General features: G+C 41.5%; 1 protein-coding gene across 1 annotated transcript in view; it reads left to right on the top strand.

Moving 5' to 3' along the window:
* Positions 1-17,054: 17,054 nt before the first annotated feature.
* LOC117412673 (serine/threonine-protein kinase 26-like) overlaps positions 17,055-22,196 on the top strand; it is a 48,583-nt gene continuing 43,441 nt past the window's right edge. The window contains exons 1-2 of the mRNA XM_058988988.1: positions 17,055-17,380; positions 17,494-17,611. Of these exons, the coding sequence (XP_058844971.1) occupies positions 17,570-17,611 (42 nt within the window). The 5' untranslated portion in view covers positions 17,055-17,380; positions 17,494-17,569. The remainder of the gene's footprint in view (positions 17,381-17,493; positions 17,612-22,196) is intronic.

The following is a 22,196-nucleotide window of genomic DNA, read 5'->3' as shown; positions in this document are numbered from 1 at the left end:
CTGAGCAGAATATCCCAAAAACTGGGCTGAATTTGGAAAACCAGAGTGGCACAGAATTTGGGACTGTGACAGGGTCTTACGTCACGTGCGTGGATAGCCGCTATTTAAGCAACACAGAGAGACAACTGGGGATGGAGTTGAAACACCAGCACAGGCGCGCAGGATTTATTAATACAAACAGAAAAGAAAGTAAAAGGTGGTCATGTGACATTACCAGCCATGGTAACGCACAGAGGACACATACAGCAAGCTTATACAAAAGGCAAAATAAAACACAGTACACAAACTACAAATAAAAGGTGCCCCAGAGGGTGAGCGCTAGCCTTATAAACGAGGCGTCCCGCTCCAGGAACCGGCTACACTACATAACCCTCGCTATACATCACATGGGATCACTATCCCCTAACTAACCTACTCATGAGCCGGTATTCATACAACGACTCCTGCTGCTTCATACGGCCTTGGCTGGGCATTGCCTTCACAAGCACCGCTTGCAGTCTCAGGGTTGCGTCGCTGTCGTTCCTGCAGCGCGGACCCTCTCCTCCTGAGTGTACGCCGCTCCCCTCTGGCATGGCGTTGCAGTCGCCTCAAACCATCTCCCGCGGATGCTTTTGAACTGACGGACACTTGGTCAAGACCTGCCCACCTGCTGATTGAGGTCCAGCACAGCCAATCACTTGCTGCCCTTCCCCTCAACCAAGCCTAACAGGCAGCAAGTCTCAATCGAGCGCCCATCTGTAAACAATAATGTAATTAAACAAATCAACTGCAAAACGACACACAATAAACCAATTTCCCCATACAAATGATGCCAACACTAAATACACACGTGCAGGGAAATCGCCCTGCTACAGGGATGTTATCTGAAAACCAGAGCGGCGCAGAATTTGGGACGTTATCTGAAAACCAGAGTGGCACAGAATTTGGAACGTTATCTGAAAACCAGAGTGGCACAGAATTTAGGACGTTATCTGGGAACAGGAGTGTGCAGCAGTGTGGAGTAGTGGTTAGGGCTCTGGACTCTTGACCGGAGGGTTGTGGGTTCAATCCCCAGTGGGAGACACTGCTGTTGTACCCTTGAGCAAGGTACTTTACCTAGATTACTCCAGTAAAAACACAACTGTATAAATGGGTAATTGTATGTAAAAATAATGCGATATCTGTATAATGTGAAATAATGTATAATGTGATATCTTGTAACAATTGTAAGTCGCCCTGGATAAGGGCGTCTGCTAAGAAATAAATAATAATAATAACAGGAGCAGTCTATATGTACAATGGTGATTACATTACAGCTAAACTAATGAACCCTATAACAAAACTGTAATAGCAGGCAGGATATATATTTGCAATTAAAATAAATCATGCAAACAATTATAAAAAAAAAAGTAGATCACCACATTTGTTCATAACATGATAATTTACATTAAGTAATAATCACCCACATTTTATTATATTCATACAGCAAAATATCACCTTAGATTTTAATTGAAAGATTCTGGAAAGCAATTCTCTCTCTCTGTCTCCGGTAACAATGTTAAAATGCCTCCAAGCTTTCCCACTTGTGTTGACGTCATATTCCTGTGACAGACAAGGACCAATCAAAACCGAGACTGTTATGCGGTTCCATCCCAAAAACCCGGGCCTGTGTCACACCCATAGATATAGAAGGATTAGATCAGACACGCCCATGGAAACTCCTAGCAGCAGAATACAAACCGGGTGGCCTAGGTAAGGAACTTCATACCCTATAAGGTAACAGATAGGAGTGGAGATACAGAAGGGGTGTTTCGTTGTTTAAACTTTGACTTGTTCCGTAATATATTAAAATCACAAATTACGTGTAAATATTGATTTACAAAACAGGTGTTTTTTGATTGTTAAATAAAAACCCAGAATGAAGGGTGTAATATATAGAGAAGATGACAAACCCAGAATGAAGGGTGTAATATATAGAGAAGATGACAAACCCAGAATGATGGGTGTAACATATAGAGAAGATGACAAACCCAGAATGATGGGTGTAACATATAGAGAAGATGACAAACCCAGAATGATGGGTGTAACATATAGAGAAGATGACAAACCCAGAATGATGGGTGTAACATATAGAGAAGATGACATTTATTTCAATGCTACCCTCATGACTGACAGGTTTTTTTTTTTTGTTTTTTTTTTTAATAGGCCAATAATAATTTGTAATGAAGTATAACTACCATAGCTATAAAAAGGTTATATATCTATGAAGAAGAGCTGTATCTTTAAAAAAAAAAAAAAGTTTTATACTAGGATTTTAATAAGAACATTTAAAAGGTACTGTAGCAGGGTGGTAGAAAGCCGTGCTGTTTAAATGTAGTATTTGTTGATTTTTAGAACAGGGTTTCCCCCTCCGCCCCTGTGCAGTGTATTATTTTGTATTTGTTTTGTTTTATGGTTTATTATTGTATTTGTATTTATATGACGGCGAGGCGCCATGTGTTTTTTTGTATTTATTTAAAAATGTATTGACGGAGTAGCCGAGTGTTTTGTTATTTTTGTATTTATTTAGAAGTGTATTTATTTATGTGACAGCGAAGCGCCGCAGGTTTTTGTTTTAATTTAAAATGTGTTCTGGCAGAGGCGAGAGTGGGTACTCGTCCTCTGCCAGGAATAATTAGAAAACCTGTGCAGAATGCGACCGGGGGATTATTAAATAATTAATAGGTAGGTAATCCCTCGGTCACTAATATAAAAGCCTGCAGCTGTCGGCACTCGTGGTGGGTGGGTGTCAGGAGCGAGAGAAAACGAAACTTTAAAAATAAATAAATAAATAAATAAATAAAATATAATAATAATAACCCAAGGAACAGTGAAGGCTATTGCTCAGCCTGACCTGGGTTTGTTTATTTTTGTGTTCGTGATTTTGTTTTGTTTAAACCTTTTATTTTCGCTCTGTGAGCAAGTCGTTTTGTTAAACCTTTTTATTTATTTTTGTATTTAAATAAAACGCGTCTTTGTTTTGAACCGCAGTATTTGGTGTCAGTTTGTTTTCAGTTCCTGCTTCTGACCTGACGTCACTGCCCAGCCACCCTGTCACAGGTACAGAAAAGTATGATATGAAAATATTTTATCTTGCATAAACTAACATTTATAACATTAAGGATTTTTTTCTGTAACTTTTCCTTGACACATTTAATCCCCTTTAATTGTGTCTGATTTAAGAACATAAAATTAAAATCTACAAGCTGAGTGTATTTGTCCTGATGTAAAATTGTACAAGTTACTAGGGAGTAACTTTTACATAAGCTATATGACAAACCTTTACAGATTAATGAGGTATTGTACAGACTAATAAAAAAGCAACAGGCAACAAAAATAAACAGAACATTGATAGAACATTTTTACATTATAATTAATAAGATTTGGAAAGATGGGAACAATTTAGAGTCTTAACACTACAGGGAGGAAATACACGAGGCTGTGTTTGACCTACCACTTCACCTTGGGGGACCTTGTCTGCGCAGCTTGATAATAAGTAACATCACTTTTACATTTTCCCATCTGCTATTTTCCTTTTAACGGTTGCCTTTAAGTCTTAAGCCGCTACATCCTAATTGAGAACATTCTGTTAAATTAGCAGGAAAGAACAGCACAACACGAAACCAACACATTGGAAGCTACCGTTCCCAGGCAAGTATGATGTGGGACTGTGGCAATGTGCTCCGCCCCTGAGTGCGTTTCTATGTTGTATGTTGCGTGTGGTGTGTTAATGTTAGTGTATAGGCATTGGTACACGGGATCTAAACAGGTCTGTGTTGCACGTGTGATTTAAAATGTATAATTGTATTTAGGCACGAGGATGGCACATCACTTCACGTGCATTTAAAGTATTTAATATGTGAGCACGAGGTTGCACATACAGTATATATAGGTGCACGTTTCACTCACTCGGGGTTGGGTGTGTTCGGTGAGTGGAGAACCGGAGAGAGGAGGAGAAAGAAAGTAAAATAACGTAATGTAACGTAACGTAACGTAAATAAGTGTTTAGACTCACCGTGTGTGTTTGTCTGTCCATGCACCGTTTGTTAAGTGTTAGTCCGTTTTGTTTGTCTATTTATTTTGGCGTAAAGTGCCGTGTCCTGTCTTCTGTTCGTTTAAACCTTTTATTTATAATAAACCGCGCAACAGCGCTTTCATCATTTCACCTCATCTGTTCTCTGTGTATTCATTTCCTGGTTCTGACGTCACCACTCAGCTAGCCGTGTGACAGGGACATATTTCCTGAATATGATAACACATGAACATGTATTAGAAATGGAACTGGATTGTGAAACATTAATGAAACTGTGTGTCTTGAGAAACAGGGCAAACTGCTGTGTCTTGAGAAGGGGGCCTCTGGCTTGCAGACATACTGAACTATGTGACCTACTGATCAGAGGACCGGCGCCTGAACTGGATTAGGCTGAGCGGACAGTTGAATTATGTACAGATAATTCACACGTGCAACAATAATTGTTTTGACGCAAAAGACGACAAACTAGCGATGTCCCATGGAAAAGGACATTAAAACATCAAAGGACTGGGAGTTTAACAAAGGGCAAGATACACAAATGATCTCATGAAAGTGGCTATTTAGCAGAGTGAGAGAGACTATAAATATCCAAGCAAAACTAAACATTTTGTGCTCCGCCAGTGATTGTGGGCACCCCAGCCCACCTCTTCCCACCAGCCTCACCGCTGAAGGCGCTTGCCTTGCCACCTCCGGGACTATGTTGGCCTCTCGGGGTAGAGAAAGACGGGGCGGGCTGTGGAATGGAGGCTGCGGCGGTGTTTGCTGCTGCTGTCTGTACCAGCAGAGTGGTGCTTCTCCACACTGCACCTGTGCAGACCTTGCCGCATGAAACAATCATTTATTTTTTTTATTTTTTTATTTTTTTATTTTTTTTTAATTTAGTCGTCGCTAAAAATGGCAGAAGACGCAATCAAAGTGCGGGACTGGATGCTGGAAAATGCTGGGCTGGAGGCCCAGTCTATCCCATTAGTCGTCCAGTTCCTGCGGTTTATGGACAGAGAGCGATGGGAGGCATATGCGAGGGAACAGACCCTAAGCACCTGGGAGGAAGGTGTGGGGTTGGTCCTCAGCTACCTGGAGGCAATTATACGTGGAACAGCAGCCCAGGTAGCAGGTCCACCAGCAGAGGAAGAATGCCTGCTGTCCCCGTCTCCACCAGCAGAGGAAGAATGCCTGCTGGTTTTGCGTCCACAGCCCGAGCGGGAGGAGCCTGAGTGTCCACAGCCCAAGCGGGAGGAGCCCGAATGTCCTACGCCTGAGTGGGAGGAGCCCGAACGTCCTACGCCTGAGTGGGAGGAGCCCGAACGTCCTACGCCTGAGTGGGGGGAGCCCGAACGTCCACAGCCCAAGAGGGGGGAGTCGGTGCGTCCACAGCCCAAAAGGGAGGAGTCGGTGCGTCCACAGCCCAAAAGGGAGGAGTCGGTGCGTCCACAGCCCAAAAGGGAGGAGTCGGTGCGTCCACAGCCCGAAGAGAGGGAAGTCGGGGCTTCCACAGCCCCAGGACCCAAGCTGCCAGCAGAGGGAGAATGCCTGCTGGTTCCACCTCCACCAGCAGAGGGAGAATGCCTGCTGGTTTCCCCGTCAAAGGCGGAGCCGCACCAGTCCCCTGCAAGAGAGGCAGAGCAGCACCAGTCCCCTGGAAAAGGGGGAGACTACACGCTGCTCCCTCCTCCATCGGCAGGAGACTACACGCTGCTCCCACCTTCACCGGCAGGAGCAGAGCAGCCGGAGCTGCCTCTGCCTCCGCCACCTACACCGGGAGGAGCAGAGCAGCCGGAGCTGCCTCTGCCTCCGCCACCTACACCAGCAGGAGCAGAGCAGCCGGAGCTGCCTCTGCCTCCGCCACCTCCACCGGCAGGAACAGAGCAGCAGGAGCTGCCTCTGCCTCCGCCACCTATACCGGAAGGAGCAGAGGAGCAGGAGCTGCCTCTGCCTCCACCACCACCAGGAGCAGAGGAGCAGGAGCTGCCTCTGCCTCCACCACCTCCAGGAGCAGAGGAGCAGGAGCTGCCTCTGCCTCCACCACCGCAAGGAGCAGAGGAGCAGGAGCTGCCTCTGCCTCCGCCACCACCACCGGAAGGAGCAGAGGAGCAGGAGCTGCCTCTGCCACTTCCAGGAGCAGAGGAGCAGGAGCTGCCTCTGCCTCCACCACCGCCAGAAGCAGAACAGCAGCTGTCTCTGCTTCCCGTACTTCCACCACGGGGAGTACGGTGGCCGGAGCCCCAGAAAGGGGAGCTGTCGGCCACGAAGAAGGGGGAGGAGGTCTGGAGACCACCAACCCCAGCAGCAGTTTCGCTGCCGGAGATCGTGGGGGAGGTCCGGAGACCTGCTCCCACTGCAGCTTCTTCGCTGCCGGCAGTACTGTGGTCGGAGCCCCACCAAGGGGAGCTACCGGCTACGAAGGAAGGGGGAGAGGTCAGGAGACCAGCATCCCCCGCAGCAATTTTGCAAGCATGGACCAGCAGGCTGTCAGCCGTGCCACTACCGGCAGGGGTGCGGACAGCATTGCCAGCCATGGGCCCACTGAAGCCTCCCTTCCCAGCCCGAGACTTTGTCCTGGACTGCTGGATTTTTAAGGGGGGAGGTGGCCGTTGAGGCCATGTGTGCTGCGCACAAGGGGGGGTATATGTGGCAATGTGCCCCGTCCCTGTGTGCATTTGTGTGTTGCGTGCGTGTGTTAATGTTGGTGTATAGTCATTGGTACACGGGATATAAACGGGTCTGTGTTTCACATGTATTTAAAAAGTGTAGATTTGTATTTAGGCACGAGGAGAGCACAAATCACTTCACGTGCTGGTTAAATGTAATATGCGAGCACGGGGTTGCACAGAATTAATTCACGTGCTGGGATTCAAGTGAATAATTAATTAGTAATTGAATCCCAGCACAACAGTATATATAGATGCACATTTCTGTCAGTCGGGGTTAGGTGTTCGGTGAGTGGAGAACGAGTGTGGAGAAGGAGAAACTAAATAATAAGAAAGAACGTAAATATAAAGTGAATAACTGTCTCACTCACCGTGTTTCGTTTGTCTGTCTGGGATCAATAAGCTACTAACAACCAAACGAGCAAAATGGGCTGAATGGCCTCCTCTCGTTTGTAAACTTTCTTATGTTCTTATGAAATCATGAAGATCTGAATACGTCCAGTGACTGCTGTGAATAGTGCAGCTGGCAACAAGGGAAATACCTTGTGACAGCCTAGAGAGACAGCTGACAGGAGGAAAGAGACCCCATTGGGGCTGGCAAGGGTTAGCTACCCTTGTCGACAGTATCCGGCTTGATGTTGGAGACACCCGCCCAAGGCTTCTAAGAAATTAAAGAGAAAAATACCCCTAGAGTCTGCGAGAGTGGGGGCGGAAGATGACTCAACATTGGACAACACGGTTAACGACTTAGGAATGGAAACGGATATGAGTATGGAGAGTACTTCACAAAAGACTAGTTCAAGATCTGCAGTTAGCAAAGACATGGAACTCCATGTTTGTGTCTGCGACTGGAGCAAGGCGACAACGGTCAGGGGTTTGAAGATTCATCAAGGGAGAATGAAATGCTTGAGGGAGAAGGGACAAGGGCCTCGCATTGATCAGTACTTCTTACGAAGTCAGTCAAGTCAGTCGAATGAAATCCAGCGACAAGAAGCAAACCACAGTTCGCAGGATATCAGCACCCCTGTCATAGATGTGAGGAGGACTTGCATGAATACAGTTAGTGATGAACCTAATAATCCTTGTGAACCTGGTCAGACAAACCAGCATAAGAGAGAAAAGAACCTCAACAGGCACAAGCCTGGAGTTAAATGGCTAAGAGCTTGTGAGAAAACTGCGTGGGACACAGTAAACACAGATCTCTGTTTTGCGTTGGAAAGGTTAAGTGGAACAGTTGAAAAGAAGCTGGATAAATTTGGGGACATCATCTACGCATATGGAAGCGAGAGGTTTGGAGTTGAAAAAAGGAAGGAAAAAGTACAAACTATTCCTGGAACGTCTAGACGGCAGCAGGAGACTGAACGCTTAGTTAGAGAAAGGAGACAGCTGAGGAAGCAATGGAGAAGAGCAGAACAAAGTCAGAAGGAGGGACTCAATCTCTTACAAAGGGTCATAAAAGACAAGCTTGCAACATTGCGCAGAGCTGAGTGCCTATGGAAACGCTACAAAAAGAAGGAGCGTGCGAGAACTAACTTTTATAAAGACCCATTCAAATTTGTAAAGAAGTTATTCACCAGTGAGAAGAATGGCACACTAAAAGCATCTAAGTTTGAGCTGGAGAGATATTAGGAGGAAACACATCCAGATGTCATTTCCTTCAGACATCCCACCTATCAATCCACCAGAATACCAAATGGAGGACTGTGCACCTAAGTGGAAAGAAGTAGAGCAAGCTGTGAAAAAAGCAAAGGCTTCATCATCTCCAGGGCCTAATGGAGTTCCGTACAGAGTGTACAAGAGTGCTTCAGGAGTTCTAAGAATCCTGTGGAAACTGATGAAAGTGGCATGGGAAAAACAGGTTGTACCAAGAGCATTGCGCCGAGCAGGTGGGGTCTTTATACCTAAAGAAAAATATTCTACAAGCATCAGTCAGTTTCGCCCTATTTCCCTATTAAACGTAGAAGGCAAGATTTTCTTCAGCATTATTGCTCAGAGATTGTCAACTTACCTGTTAAAGAACTGCCTGAGGAGTTTAAGTGCGCCAAGGTCCGACTGGAAATGACATTAGTAGAGTCTCACGACAAATGTGTAAGGGAGGCAGCACCTGTGTTGAAAACTGGAAGTGGGCGGCAAAGAAAGCTGTGGAGGATGCAAAGACTGCCCATCGAATTGGTGATATCATAGGGCAAGTTCAGCATGGAAGAGGGGGTCTTGGTCTCAGTTCAGCTCCTCCTACATGGCACAAGGCAGCCCCAGCTCAATGGAGGAAGCTGGTAGTCAACGAGGTGCAAAAGCAGGAGGAGAGGATGAGGTGTATATAGGCCGTTTCCCAGGCCAAGCAGGGAGAATGGATGAGATGGAAGAGTGTGGAACAACGCAAGATTGGCTGGCAAGACCTATGCACAATGGAACAGAGCAGGATCAGTTTCCTCATCAGGTCAACATATGATGTTCTCCCATCACCACAGAACCTAAACCTCTGGGTAGGAGAGGATCCCTCATGTCCTTTGTGTTCATCACCTGCAACATTAAGGCACATTTTGACAGGATGTAAGGTGGCTCTTAGCCAAGGACGGTTTACTTGGCGCCATGACCAGGTGCTGCGATGTTTGGCCTTAGCATTGGCCGTAACATGACACATAAGTTGCCATCAGTTCCATCAAAACTTTACACACAAAAGACAACATTCCTCCACCCAGGAGAGCAACCACCAAGAAAAGGTGTTAAAACCAATCCTCGCCCAGGACAACTGGATGCTGCTAGAGGGCTCCATTCTAGGTCCCTTGCTGTTTTCATTATATATGCTACCATTAGGTGACATTATCCGCAGACACGGAGTGAACTTCCATTGCTATGCTGATGATACCCAGCTATATTTGTCCCTAAAGCCAGGAATTTCTTCTGCCTGGGTGTTATTAGCTGCTTGCCTTACAGACATCAAGCATTGGATGTCACAGAATTTCCTAATGTTGAATTCAGATAAAACAGAGGTTATGCCAGTGGGTTCACATAAACTTAAACTAGAATTTTAAGAGTTTAGGGGTCATCTTTGAAGCTGAAGAAGGGCATATTCAGAATCAAGGGGAGAAGGAGCTTTTTTCACAGAAAGGATGGTGAGCATTGACAGGCTGCCGGACAGAGTTGTTGAAGCAGAGACTATTGGATCCTTCAAGAATAGACTGGATGTTGTCATGAACAATACTGTATAACCCCCTCTGTGACCTTAATAAGTAGGGGTCTACCTAATTCACGAAAATTGGGAAATTGAGGGGCCACCACAAAATTCACCTCTTTAGGGGCCAATGCATACCGGACAAGTACAGAGACAGAGAAAAAAGAAACCTGGTTTAAATGAAATACTGCACAACACTAAGGAGGATAATTTGTGCCAAAATTAATAAATAAATAAATAAAATTTGAAATAGTTAAATAAATAAATAACGAAATAAATACATAAATAAGTAGAAACTGAAATATATTTAATAATTTATCAATTTATTTATTTATTTTGTTATTTATTTACGTATTTATTTCGTTATTTATTTATTTATTTACTTATATATTTATTTATTTATTCAGTTTTTTATTTCTTTATTTCGTCTTCATTTTGGCACAATCTTTTCGAGCTACCGTCAATCATGCTCGATGGGCGGGACAATAAGTGAATCGGTGATCTACTATCTTTGCCTGGTAATAGTGCGGACAGGTGTGCAGTCAGGGCTACAACGGCGTTGTTGTACAGTTTCAATGCTGTGAATATTCCATATCTTACAAATGTGTGCAACATGACTTATATGAGTCTTATCCTAGAAAAGATTAGGGAGCTTTTAATTCAAGTTGAATGTGGGTCGGTAAATGACGACTTTATTTTGTGTCGAGTAGATTGGCTGTTGGAAAGAATAGGGCAGATATTTGGCATGTACTGATGAAAATATTGATGACTAACTTGCAGATAATTCGCCATCAAATTCTACGCAGTACCAGTGTTGACAGTATAGCAGAAGAGTCCGCAGCGGTAGGCCAAACTGGGACGGGAAAATCTGGACGTCCCAAGATGTTTTTACCCAGGGAGCCCTCTCCGCACTAGTGATGTGTAGTTCGCGAACGAATCGTTCTTTTTGAACGACTCACTAAGGTGAACGATGGGACTCGGATCAGAGTCCCTATTGAATCGGTTCTTTTGATTCACCCAATGAACAAGCTGCGTGGCGCACAGGAGTTCAGTTACCAGCCTATCAAAACTCAAGTGATTCCTTACCTCTCGAGTCTCGCTGATTTGTTCGTTGTAACAAGGAAACCGGGTTGTCTCTCAACTCGTTGAGTGTTATGAAACTGAAGACCGTATGTGCCATGTTGGATCCAAATTCCCGATTACTTAGTGCATGATAAGAACTCTGTGTGAGCCAAAATGGCGCCAGTTACATCCTCCAGACCATAGCTATATATCTGTGATCCAGACGGTGCGTACTTTCTAGAGTGCTGCTTCACGCTGTCAGAAACTCAGATTACAAGTTTGTGCATCATAATTTCTTACAGTTCTTCTTAGTTTACTATGTACGTAACCTTGTGTAAGTCTGCCAAACAAATAAATAATAAAATGAATCACTACTAGTTGTAGTCTATGTATGTTTGTTATTTTTTATACACATACAAAATTAATCCTATCTACAGTTAACTATTTTGCACAAATTATGATTAATACTTTTAAGTCATCTTGAGTAAAGTCAGCCAAATTACTAAATAATAATAACAATAATAATAATAATAATAATAATAATAATAATAATAATAATAATAATAATAATAAAAATAATAATAATAGAGATATACACCTAATTTCCTAAATAAATAAATACATACATCTACTGGTATTGTAACGTTATTGTACGTTTAGGCTTAATTATATAACTTACATGACGATTTACAACTACGGTTAAATATTGTATAATTTAATAATGATGGCGACTCACCTTAGTCCACAAGATGACACGTAGTATCAGCTACGATACAACGACCTTTTAGGATGACATTGCACATTCTAACAGATGACGTTCTTAAACGTCTATATTTTACATTATTAAATACACATTTTCTAAATGTTATTTTACTGTGGTAAATACTAAATATATACACATTTAAACTTTGTTTATATAAAATGTAGCCTACATGTTGCGGTTATGGGTGTGCTTCAACGTGTGATTGATCACATGACTAATCCCAAAGATTTACTGGATAGAAGAGGAATTGGGCAAGCAGCGTTTTGCAATGTGCTGAATAAATACCACGGATTAGTTCCACAAATACCACTCGTTCGAGCCTCTCTTTTTTGTTGTTGTAAAAAACAATGGTTGACGACTCGTTCTTTCCGTTTCAAATAAACCTACGTAAACAATCTTAATGCGGTCTACATTGATTGGTTTTGTGTCATTGAATCAGTGAATCAAATGCACGAAATGAATCGATTCAACAATCTGAAATGAATCAAATGAATCGAGTCATTAAAATGAATCGAGAACTGACCATCACTGCTCCGCACTACTACCAGGCAAAGTTAGTAGATCACCGATTCACTTATTGTCCCGCCCATCGAGCATGATTGACGGTAGCTCGAAAAGATTGTGCCAAAATGAAAAGACGAACTAAATAGACAAAAAACGAAATAAATACAGACATAAAAAACGAAATAAAAAACGGAATAAATAAATAAATATATAAGTAAATAAATAAATAAAAAAAGAAATAAATACGTAAATAAATAACGAAATACATAAATAAATAGATAAATTATTAAATATATATCAGTTTCTACTTATTTGTGTATTTATTTAGTTTTTTATTTATTTTTTTGATTATGTATTTCGAATTTTATTTATTTATTTTTTAATTTTGGCACAAATTATCCTCCATACAAGACAAGCAACACTACCTATCTTAATTCTGTAGATAGGCTTTTTTATCATTCGCCGTCCTGTGTGCATTGCACTTAGGTAAAACAAATAAATAAATAAATAATACGTGCCTTAGACAAATAAAATCAATGAAAAATACGCCAACGCGGTTAACTTTCTTGATTACTGTTCACATGACAACAGTGTTTTAATCAGCCTATCGGTATCCGTGCGTGTGTACTGACTTTTCTGAGACCTGAACAGGAAGTGTTGCATTGTTATTTTGATTTAGGTTGCTAAAATCTACTAGTTTTCAGCATTGAAAGTAAAATACCAAAAATGGACAACAAAGCAAAATTCACTGGTTGCCTACGAGGGCTTGAGAGGAGGCGAAATTGGGAGTGAGATATTAAGAATGAGACCAGATGAGAAGATTTCTCCGGTTGCTTAGGAGGCTTGAGAGGGGTGAGACATTTGAGAGTTTAAGAGTGAGACGAGTTTGAGGGATGGCGAGATTGAGGGCTGGAGTTTGGGAATGGTGCTTAGTAACATTGAGGTTAGATACTGATAGCAGGACGAGATAGGGGGGACGAAGAGTTTTCCCTTCTCGTCGGGTCAGGCAGCATCCTCTGGCTGCTGGGCGACATAGAGAGGGAGACATGAGAAGAGCAAAGGATTAGATATAAACACTTTCCGCCGGGTCAGACAGCATCCTCCGACTGCTGGGTGATGTAAAAGTGAGAGAGAGAGCAAAGTTTAGACATATAACATACAACAAACTGACTCTCGCTCCCGACGGGTCAGGCAGCATCCTCTGGCTGCTGGGCGTTTTGTGGAGCAAGAGACAGGAAGGGGACGAACAGGACAAAAGGACAGATCCTTCGCAACTCAGTGCAGCATCCTCAGGCAGCTAAGCTGGCAGCTGGGCAGCGTGGAGAGCTTAGGAAAAAGTGTCTCGGGTCCGTTTAGGAGAGACGAAAACAGAGAAACCCCCCCACCCCCCTCGGTCGGGGCCCGCTCGGCAGGTGGAGGCACGGCCTACTGCATGAGGGGGCTGAAATGGTCCTGGACCTGAAATAGAAGAGAGGAGATGGGACAGCAAGGTTGAGGCCTGGAAGGCTTAGCGCATAAGCAGCAGAAGAATAGGATGTGGCCGGGGGTCCCCTCAGGCCGGCGATGAACAGCCGGGCGGCAGTGGTTGAGACGAGAAGCCGACCCGGACAGCCGGGGGAGTGAGACTCACTTCCCCTCCTGAGGGAGCCCTGTGCGGACAGTGCGATATGGAAAGGAGCAGAGGTGGGGAGGAGGAGGAACAAAAAACAAACACAGACAAGGAAGCGGAAATAGTGCTGGGTTAAAGTAGAAAAAGAGAGCGAGATAGACAGGAGGGGCAGCCAATAACACATACGTGGAGCAGCGCTGGCCATGCCCTAATAATTGACGTGGCGAGCGCTGCATTGTGCGATTGGCTGGAAATACTAAATGAGGCTGAACTGGGATCAGCTTCCACCCGGAAGAGATCGCGGACGCTACCGGGCAGGATGCCACGGAGGGAAGGTAAGACAGGCTAAAGAAAAGGAAATAGGATAAGAAGAAAAAAGGAGCGCAAAGCGGGAGAGCGCCCTCTATGGCATCCCCCGAATTACGCCTAAAGGCTAACATAAAAAAAAAAAAAAAAAAAAAAAAAAAAGTTAAGTATATTTCAGGTGAGGATCGTGTCAAGAAACTTCCCAAAGAAATTCTACATGCAGACGGAGGTAAACGCCATGTGAGCGGAGGAAATACGATCGACCGCTATTTAACTTCAGAATCACACATTAAATGAAAGAATACTACAGAGGATGCTAAACAGAACGTAAAACAAATAAACAGCTTTCAGAAAACAAACTGGAAAGTCAGCACAGACAAAAAAAAATGTGTTCCTGTTGGTTGTAGCCAAGTGAAATCAGAACTACAGGTACGATCCAGCACAGCCTCCTCGGTTCAAACAACCGGGCGCTGCTTACTTTTTAAACACAGTTAAACTGCATCCACACTGGACACGAGCGAATCATTTAGAGGTCACTGCAGTCAAATGGGAGTATCCACACCAGCACCGAGCGACGTCGCTTTGAGAAAATTCCACATCTCGAACCCGTTTCCATTTTTTCTTTCGTCGCGCGACTGGAATGAAACTGAGAAATCAGAAGCAAGATTAACACCCTTGAAACACGTCAAACACACGCCTCAAAACATGTTAATCATTTTATGTAGCACCAGTAGTCGTGGCTTGCAGGTGGTGTGTTTAGCAGCACCGAGACATTTTTGCTGCATTTTAAATGACAAAAAAATGTCCCGCATTCACACAACTTGAACATGTGACCTAATTTGAAGCTATGGCTTTTTTGGTTTGTTTGTTAGCTTTTATGATAAAAAAAAAACAGTTTTGTTAACTAAATTGTTCTGTGGCACAAATCCGTGACAATAAAATGTCTTTACATACGCATAAAGTGAAATTTGGTGTAAATTCACCAAACAAAAATACTGTAGCATGCACTTCTCACAATATATCCGAGCATCTTGTTGGCCTTTTTTTTATAGCTATCCCACATTGTCTAGATGAAGACATTTCTGAGTCAACATAAACTCCTAGGTCTTTTTCATAGATTCCTTCTTCAATTTCAGTATCTCCCATGTGATATTTATAATGCACATTTTTATTGCCTGCGTGTAGTACTTTACACTTTTCTCTATTAAATGTCATTTGCCATGTGTCTGCCCAGTTCTGAATGCTGTCTAGATCATTTTGAATGACCTTTGCTGCTGCAACAGTGTGGAGTAGTGGTTAGGGCTCTGGACTCTTGACCGGAGGGTTGTGGGTTTAATCCCCACTGGGGGACACTGCTGTTGTACCCTTGAGCAAGGTACTTTATCTAGATTGCTCCAGTAAAAACCCAACTGTATAAATGGGTAATTGTATGTAAAAATAATGTGATATCTGTATAATGTGAAATAATGTATAATGTGATATCTTGTAACAATTGTAAGTCGCCCTGGATAAGGGCGTCTGCTAAGAAATAAATAATAATAATAATAATAATAATAATAATAATAATAACAGTGTTTGCCACTCCTATTTTTGTGTGGTCTACTAACAATAAAACTGCTGGATATATAGGGATGTTCAATAACTCTATAGATTTTACAAGTCCAACCTTTATTTTTACAACGGAGTTGCTGGAGGTCAGGGTGGTAACCTTTTATCAAAACAAGACCTGTTTTGTAATGGGACAGCCCATCTCTAGTATGTCCAATAGGACATGGGCGGGGTCATGTATTTATTTCCAGTCTCTCGGATCGTTTCAAAGTCGCGTCTGGTGTGGATTGACATTCGGCGACTTCGCTCGTGTCCAATGTGGATGCAGATTTAAGGCCACGGTACACTATGGAATTTCGGTACAATCGGATCGCATGCAATCGGAATGCGATCGGATTTCACCGAAACTGCATAGAAATTGCACCCGATTGCACCTTGTACCCGATCGCAAGCTATCGAGCCGGGCTATATTTTCATGTAATCGGGTGCAATCGTCCAGGTCAAGTATCCAGTCAGTGAGCAAGGCGAGTCAGCATCGACGGCGACATCTAGGACTATTCCTAGGGCGACATCAGGAATGAACTTGACAAGTGGAGGAGAACAATAATAATAATAATAATAATAATAATAATAATAATAAATAAATAAATAAATAAATAAATAAATAAATAAATTAAAATAATAAATGCACTGCTTACCAAGGTACCACGAAATGTTCCTGTCAGGACAACTGAGGAAGTCAACATCTCCGGTCACTTTTTTTTTTTTTTTTTTAAGTAACAAAAACGCTTATTCGCTGCCAAACATGAACTACTTTAGTTGTGTAATGGCTGCAGTATAGGTTACTGACCTTAGGTTTTGATTTTCGGTGTTGGGAGAGGATTATTCATTGCTTTATTACCAATAATATGATAACCAATCAGAGTGCAGTGTCCTGACAGGAACATTTGGTGGTACCTTTGCTTTGTAAGGACAGCAAAAATAAATAAAGTTTCCGCTGCGTCTGTACTCAGTCATACACATGAAACTGGTACTTTAGTAAAAAGCTATATAAGCTACATTTAGAAGTATTTTGTCAACGTAAACGTTTACAAGAACTTGTAAATAAATAAAAAATAATAATACATGGGATCTAAAGTAATACACTTAAATATGTAAACACGTTTAAATCTGGTTAATACCTCTAAAAGCAAAGAAAAATATGAGAGAAACAATGTACACTACAAAAACAATGCTGTAAATGACAGCTAGTACTAAATTAATTGCCAGTCCTGCGGTGTCACAGTATCGGTGCCGGAGGCAAAGTGTCTTTCGCTGACAAGGGCGCTGCCATTACAAAGTCCTTCCTTTCAGGAAACAATTACAACATTGAGCAAGTTATGGGCTGAGCACAGTGCACAGCTTTCACCGTATCACACCCTAAGCGCCAGTGCTGAGCAGCAGCAGCAGCAGCAGTCGTGACGTAGGCTGTCTGTGTGTTCTGGCTCGGTAACACGGCTCCACCCTAACCAGCTTGAACACAGTACAATCACTTTAAACAGCAAACATGGCGATCACATCCCATTGCTGAAGCCTTGCTTAAACCTTTCTCTGCGAAAACATGACAACAGTGGAATCAATCTGACGACGAGCACCTGTATAAGGCAGAAGAAATACCGACCATCATTTAACCCTGCACAGGGCAGTGATCACAAGAACAGACAGGGCTTACATCTACGTGAGTTTATCGAATAAAGGGGATATTACGTTATATACAACAATAACAGTAAGCAAAGTTTTAGACACAGTTGTTTTAATCGATTGCTGCTGACCTGTCACTGCTGTGTTAAGACAAAGGGGAGAGGCCCTAGAAGAAGTCCAGGCAGTGTGGGTTGAGCTACCCGTGGAAGAGGACGCGGAGACCGCAATGGCCCATTCGCCGGTGTCGGTTCAAGTACCGGGGATGCAGGTAAGGAGGCCGCAGATAACTTCATGAACTGGAAACTGAAATATCCGAAACGCTTTGACTGAGCATGCGCTGCTCGAGTTAAAGGACTGTAAACCTCGCTTACCCGTGTTGTTGCTCCACTCTGCGCGATCTGACTGTATACTCGACACAGTCTTCTAGAAAGAAGGTAGTTACAGTTGCAGAGAAGCGTCGCGTTAATGTTAATGTTTACGTCTTGAATTGGAAAGATACACGCCTGTGATAAACACAAGTGCACCTGGAGCAGTTTCGAAACGCGATATTTTATGTGGAAACCAAAGTACGTTTGTTGTTTCCCATTAAACGCAATGTAAATGTTGTAAATTAATTTTGATATTATTAAGAAAGCCTGCACACAAAATATAATGTGTGCCTTATATGTTTCATGAGTTGTGATTTTGTTAAACGTGTTGGATAGTTATGCACGGCATCATTTGTACTAAAGTACGAACACTCGTTTGTTTATGTGTAATGCTTGAAGTTAAAACTGCTGTTACCTAAAACTTAAGAAATATCACAAGTGCTTTATAATATAATACTATTGGTATAAGAGGCAACATTAGGGGAAAAGCTTCCTAAGCAGTAGTCGACAAGAACAAGACTAAACAAACTGGACTGTGATGTGACCATGGTATTGTTTGGTGGAGCTGCACTTGAGAAGGATGCAATTAACAGATAACAATTAATTAAATCATATATATCAAATTAAATATGATTGTTGGAGCTTTAATTTGATTTGCATTTATCTGCCATCTAATTGTAAGTCTGTGTGAAGCGCCTTGAACCTCTTGGTATGAAAGGCGTTCAAAACAAATAATAATAATTTATTATTATTATTATTATTATTATTATTATTATTATTATTATTATTATTATATGTTAATGCATACAACTATAAACGGTGTGTGAACATTACAGCATAGCATTGGATTCCAGTCATGGGCAGTAGAGTAATACAGTGGCAGCAAGATACTCCGTGCTAAAAACCTGCTTTCTATGGAGAAGTTAAAGAAACAATAGCTGTTTTGATATTACAACTACAAACTGACCAGACAACAGCACACAGCACTTAATCAGAGCTACTGGCCACGGAAGGAGGGAAGTTCAAATTAAAAATACCAGAGTACTTGGGGACTGTAGATTTGGAGAAGACAAATAAAAAGGCAGAGTAAAAGTTAATTCCTTTTCCTTATAGGGGCACAAATAACAGGCTGCAATACATACAATTACTGAAAATACATACTAAGGGAAAGCAATCATTCAGGGTAAGGCTAAGCCAATGAGGTAACAAGGGCAGTGATTGACATACAGAATTGCTCAGAACCCGCCCCCTCCAGAAAACACCACCCTACAGTTTCCTGATTGCAGAGTGCTTTCCAAATTAAATCCAGTTCTGCTAAGTTATGTAGTAAAGATATGTTATCAAAGTGAAAATAATTCTTGTATTCAACGACTTTTGCTTTTTTTCTTATTTTCTTATTAATTCTCTTTAACTTTTTTGTTACACTTAACATTCCTAAAATAATAAATTTCAGTGATCTTCATTTTTTAACATTGTTCATTCATAATGTGCTCATAACTTGGGGTCAGTTGTCTTAGGCCCTGTCCACACTATGCCTTTAACCCGTATAAATTGCCTTTAAGCACAATGTTAAATTAGGCGACTGCAAAAATTAATGCGAGTTAAAAGTAAGAACTGGGATGAACAATTCACGTAATTTGTCAACTGTGTTTCAAATAAAATTAAGGGGACCAGAATTAGACTTGGGCAAGATATGAAGGTAAAAGCAAAGATTGTTTTGTAATTAACAGTTTTTTCTGAGTTTCATTATGAAACAGAATCAGCTCAATTTGTTTAAAGGGATGTCACCTGATTAAAAATAAAACCCTAAATCAAGACCTAGAGCTGCTAGGAACTGTAACCAAGCTATTTTAATAGTGTGTGTACACATTAAACACTAAACATGAAACGCTACTTCGGTGTGGACGCTTTGAGCTGGATTAATTAGAACGGTTTTGAGTACGGTTCTCCAGATCGGTTATGTAGTGTGGACAGGGCCTTTAGCTCGATTAATTAGAACGGTTTTGAGTACGGTTCTCCAGATCGGTTATGTAGTGTGGACAGGGCCTTTAGCTCGATTAATTAGAACGGTTTTGAGTACGGTTCTCGTTATGTAGTGTGGACAGGGCCTTGCAGTATATTGCCTTGACAACTGCAGTCTTTGCTTGGTATGTACTGTAGCACTTTGAAGACTAGGAGTTCAAATGGCTAAATGGCAGCACTGTTGATGGAGGTTTATCTCAAAATATATTAGAACTGGGACAAATATTCAATGTTGAATGTTGCAATCGCAGCTTTATGTGTGCTGTAGTTGAGCAGGATACAGACCTCTCACTGTGCAACTTGTGCAAACATGCAGATTCCATTTTAATGGGAGGAATCTGTGCAAATTACTACTTGGGACAGAGTTACTGTCCAGTAATTACTGTACATCTTTTTATTTCTTTCTGAAATTTTCTATGGCCCTTTTGTATATATTTTTGTTGTTGTTTTGTAATGGCTGAAGCAGATAATACAGTATCTAATTTAATCTAATCTGATTATAATCTGATTTTGTGATGTGCTTCCAAATAAATCTTTCTGCCCGCCATTCAAACTCTGTGTAGAAATTATTTATTTAGTCTTGTGTCTATTTAGGCTAGAGCAATTCTTCAAGCTCTCAACCAGTTTGCTATCATTCTCTCTTTGCAGAGGTTCAAAGGGCTTTCCATTGTACACAGTTCAATTAATTAGGATCCAATAGTGATGTTCTTATACAATACATGGTTAAGAAATGTGCAACACCTATTCCATGGAAAGCAGCCCAGTAAACAGTAAGGCTGGGGCGAGTAAACGGTGAGAATGCTATGAAAGTGTGTGGTGTTCTTGAAAGCTTCAGTGCTTGTCAGTCTCCTGACTTCACTTGTCCTGTATAAGAACACAGCATCTCCATCTGAAATTCAAACACAAAGGTTCAACATCTCAATTCTTGATTGTCATACAGCATCTGTAACTGTCACTCGGCCAGACAGTCACAGCTTTAATTAACATAGCTGGGAACATATGAATTGAAATGGTGCAGAAAAAGAAATAAACTCTACGTAGTTATTTAGATTTCTTATTGTGTTCTATTTTCAGTCATTTTCATACAAATAACTTTATTCAGTAGCAAGAATAATATCCCTAACCCTAAAAGATACAGTTCAAAGTAAAAATCCTGTTTGGTAAGGGCAGTAAGACATTGCTGCTTTTACATTGAGCTTAATCTACACATTTTAGTATTTTTGGTTAATCCACAAAAACAACGTGGCTTCTAAATGCTCATATGCCTATCGACTGGGACATAGTGGAGGCACCCAACGAAGTCCTAAACCTGTCAACATGCCTCATTTTGCTTTATTTTTTACTAGGGCTGTAAATCTACGTTTAATTGACTACACGTTTAAACCCATTGTTAACCGTTTAACGGCCATAAATTTAATGTTTCACTCATTTTATATTTTTATATTTTACTTGCAATATTTTAAGTCATATTTTAACCTTGGTTTGTTATTCAAAGCGCGTACCAGATAGATCCACCTAAAGACACACAATGGTAAACATAAAAGCATAAAGGAGGACTGTAAATTAACACTAAAATGTAATCTATTTTAATAGAATAAAAAAACATTCATAGTCGATTTTACAACGTATCATTTCTCCAGAAGCTCCATAAAAAGCGTGTGCATCCAACATCGAAAAAACATTATAAACAACTCTATTTAAATTCAACTTAAAACACAGTGACAAGACTAAATTTTTAGTTTTATTCACTTGTATATTGTTGGCAGGAAACAAAACATGTCCAGAACCAAAAACCTTTTTTTTTTTTTTCATTAAAAATCGAAGCCGTTGTCTGATACAATACTAGTTTCCAGCGTCCCTCCCCTTCACAACGGCGTTTGCGCATTCACGTGAAAAAATAAAGACTTCACATTTCCCTCTCTTTCACGGCTTCTCGGTTCAGCTTGCTTGAATAATTAAAAGCTGTTCTGTAATTGCAGATGTCCTGTTGAACACACAGTAAAATATGGACAAGTAAAAGGGTGTACGCACTTTGTAACAGACATCGTCGTTCTTTTTATAAATAAATAAATAGTAGCTACATGTTTTTCTTTTCCAATGTGTTACAGTGTTTTACTGTGGCGTGAATGGAGCTGTGAGGTTTCTTAATCACACAGGCTATTCCCTTTACTGAAATAATGTACAGTACTAAGACTAGGGCCCTATGGAATTCGTGTTATTTTGTTCTGATTCCCTTTTTTCTGATTTCCGTTTTTACTGTTTAAAAAAAATGTAATTAGGTTAATTTAAATGAACTTATGCACACTGCAGGCCGGGTGAACAACACAAAACCGTAAACATACAGGCTTCTACTTTTTCCATTTGGTTTGCGTTCGTCTTCATTGGATTAAGTATTGTTTTATCTAATTGTATTGAAAAATAGTATTGTTAACTTTAAACACGGGTTGTATTTATTTATTTATT

The sequence above is a fragment of the Acipenser ruthenus genome, chromosome 16 (genome assembly GCF_902713425.1).
Source record: "Acipenser ruthenus chromosome 16, fAciRut3.2 maternal haplotype, whole genome shotgun sequence".
NCBI lineage: Eukaryota > Metazoa > Chordata > Actinopteri > Acipenseriformes > Acipenseridae > Acipenser > Acipenser ruthenus.
Note: the sequence above shows the minus strand (reverse complement) of the source record. Positions and strands in the feature narration are given on the sequence as shown.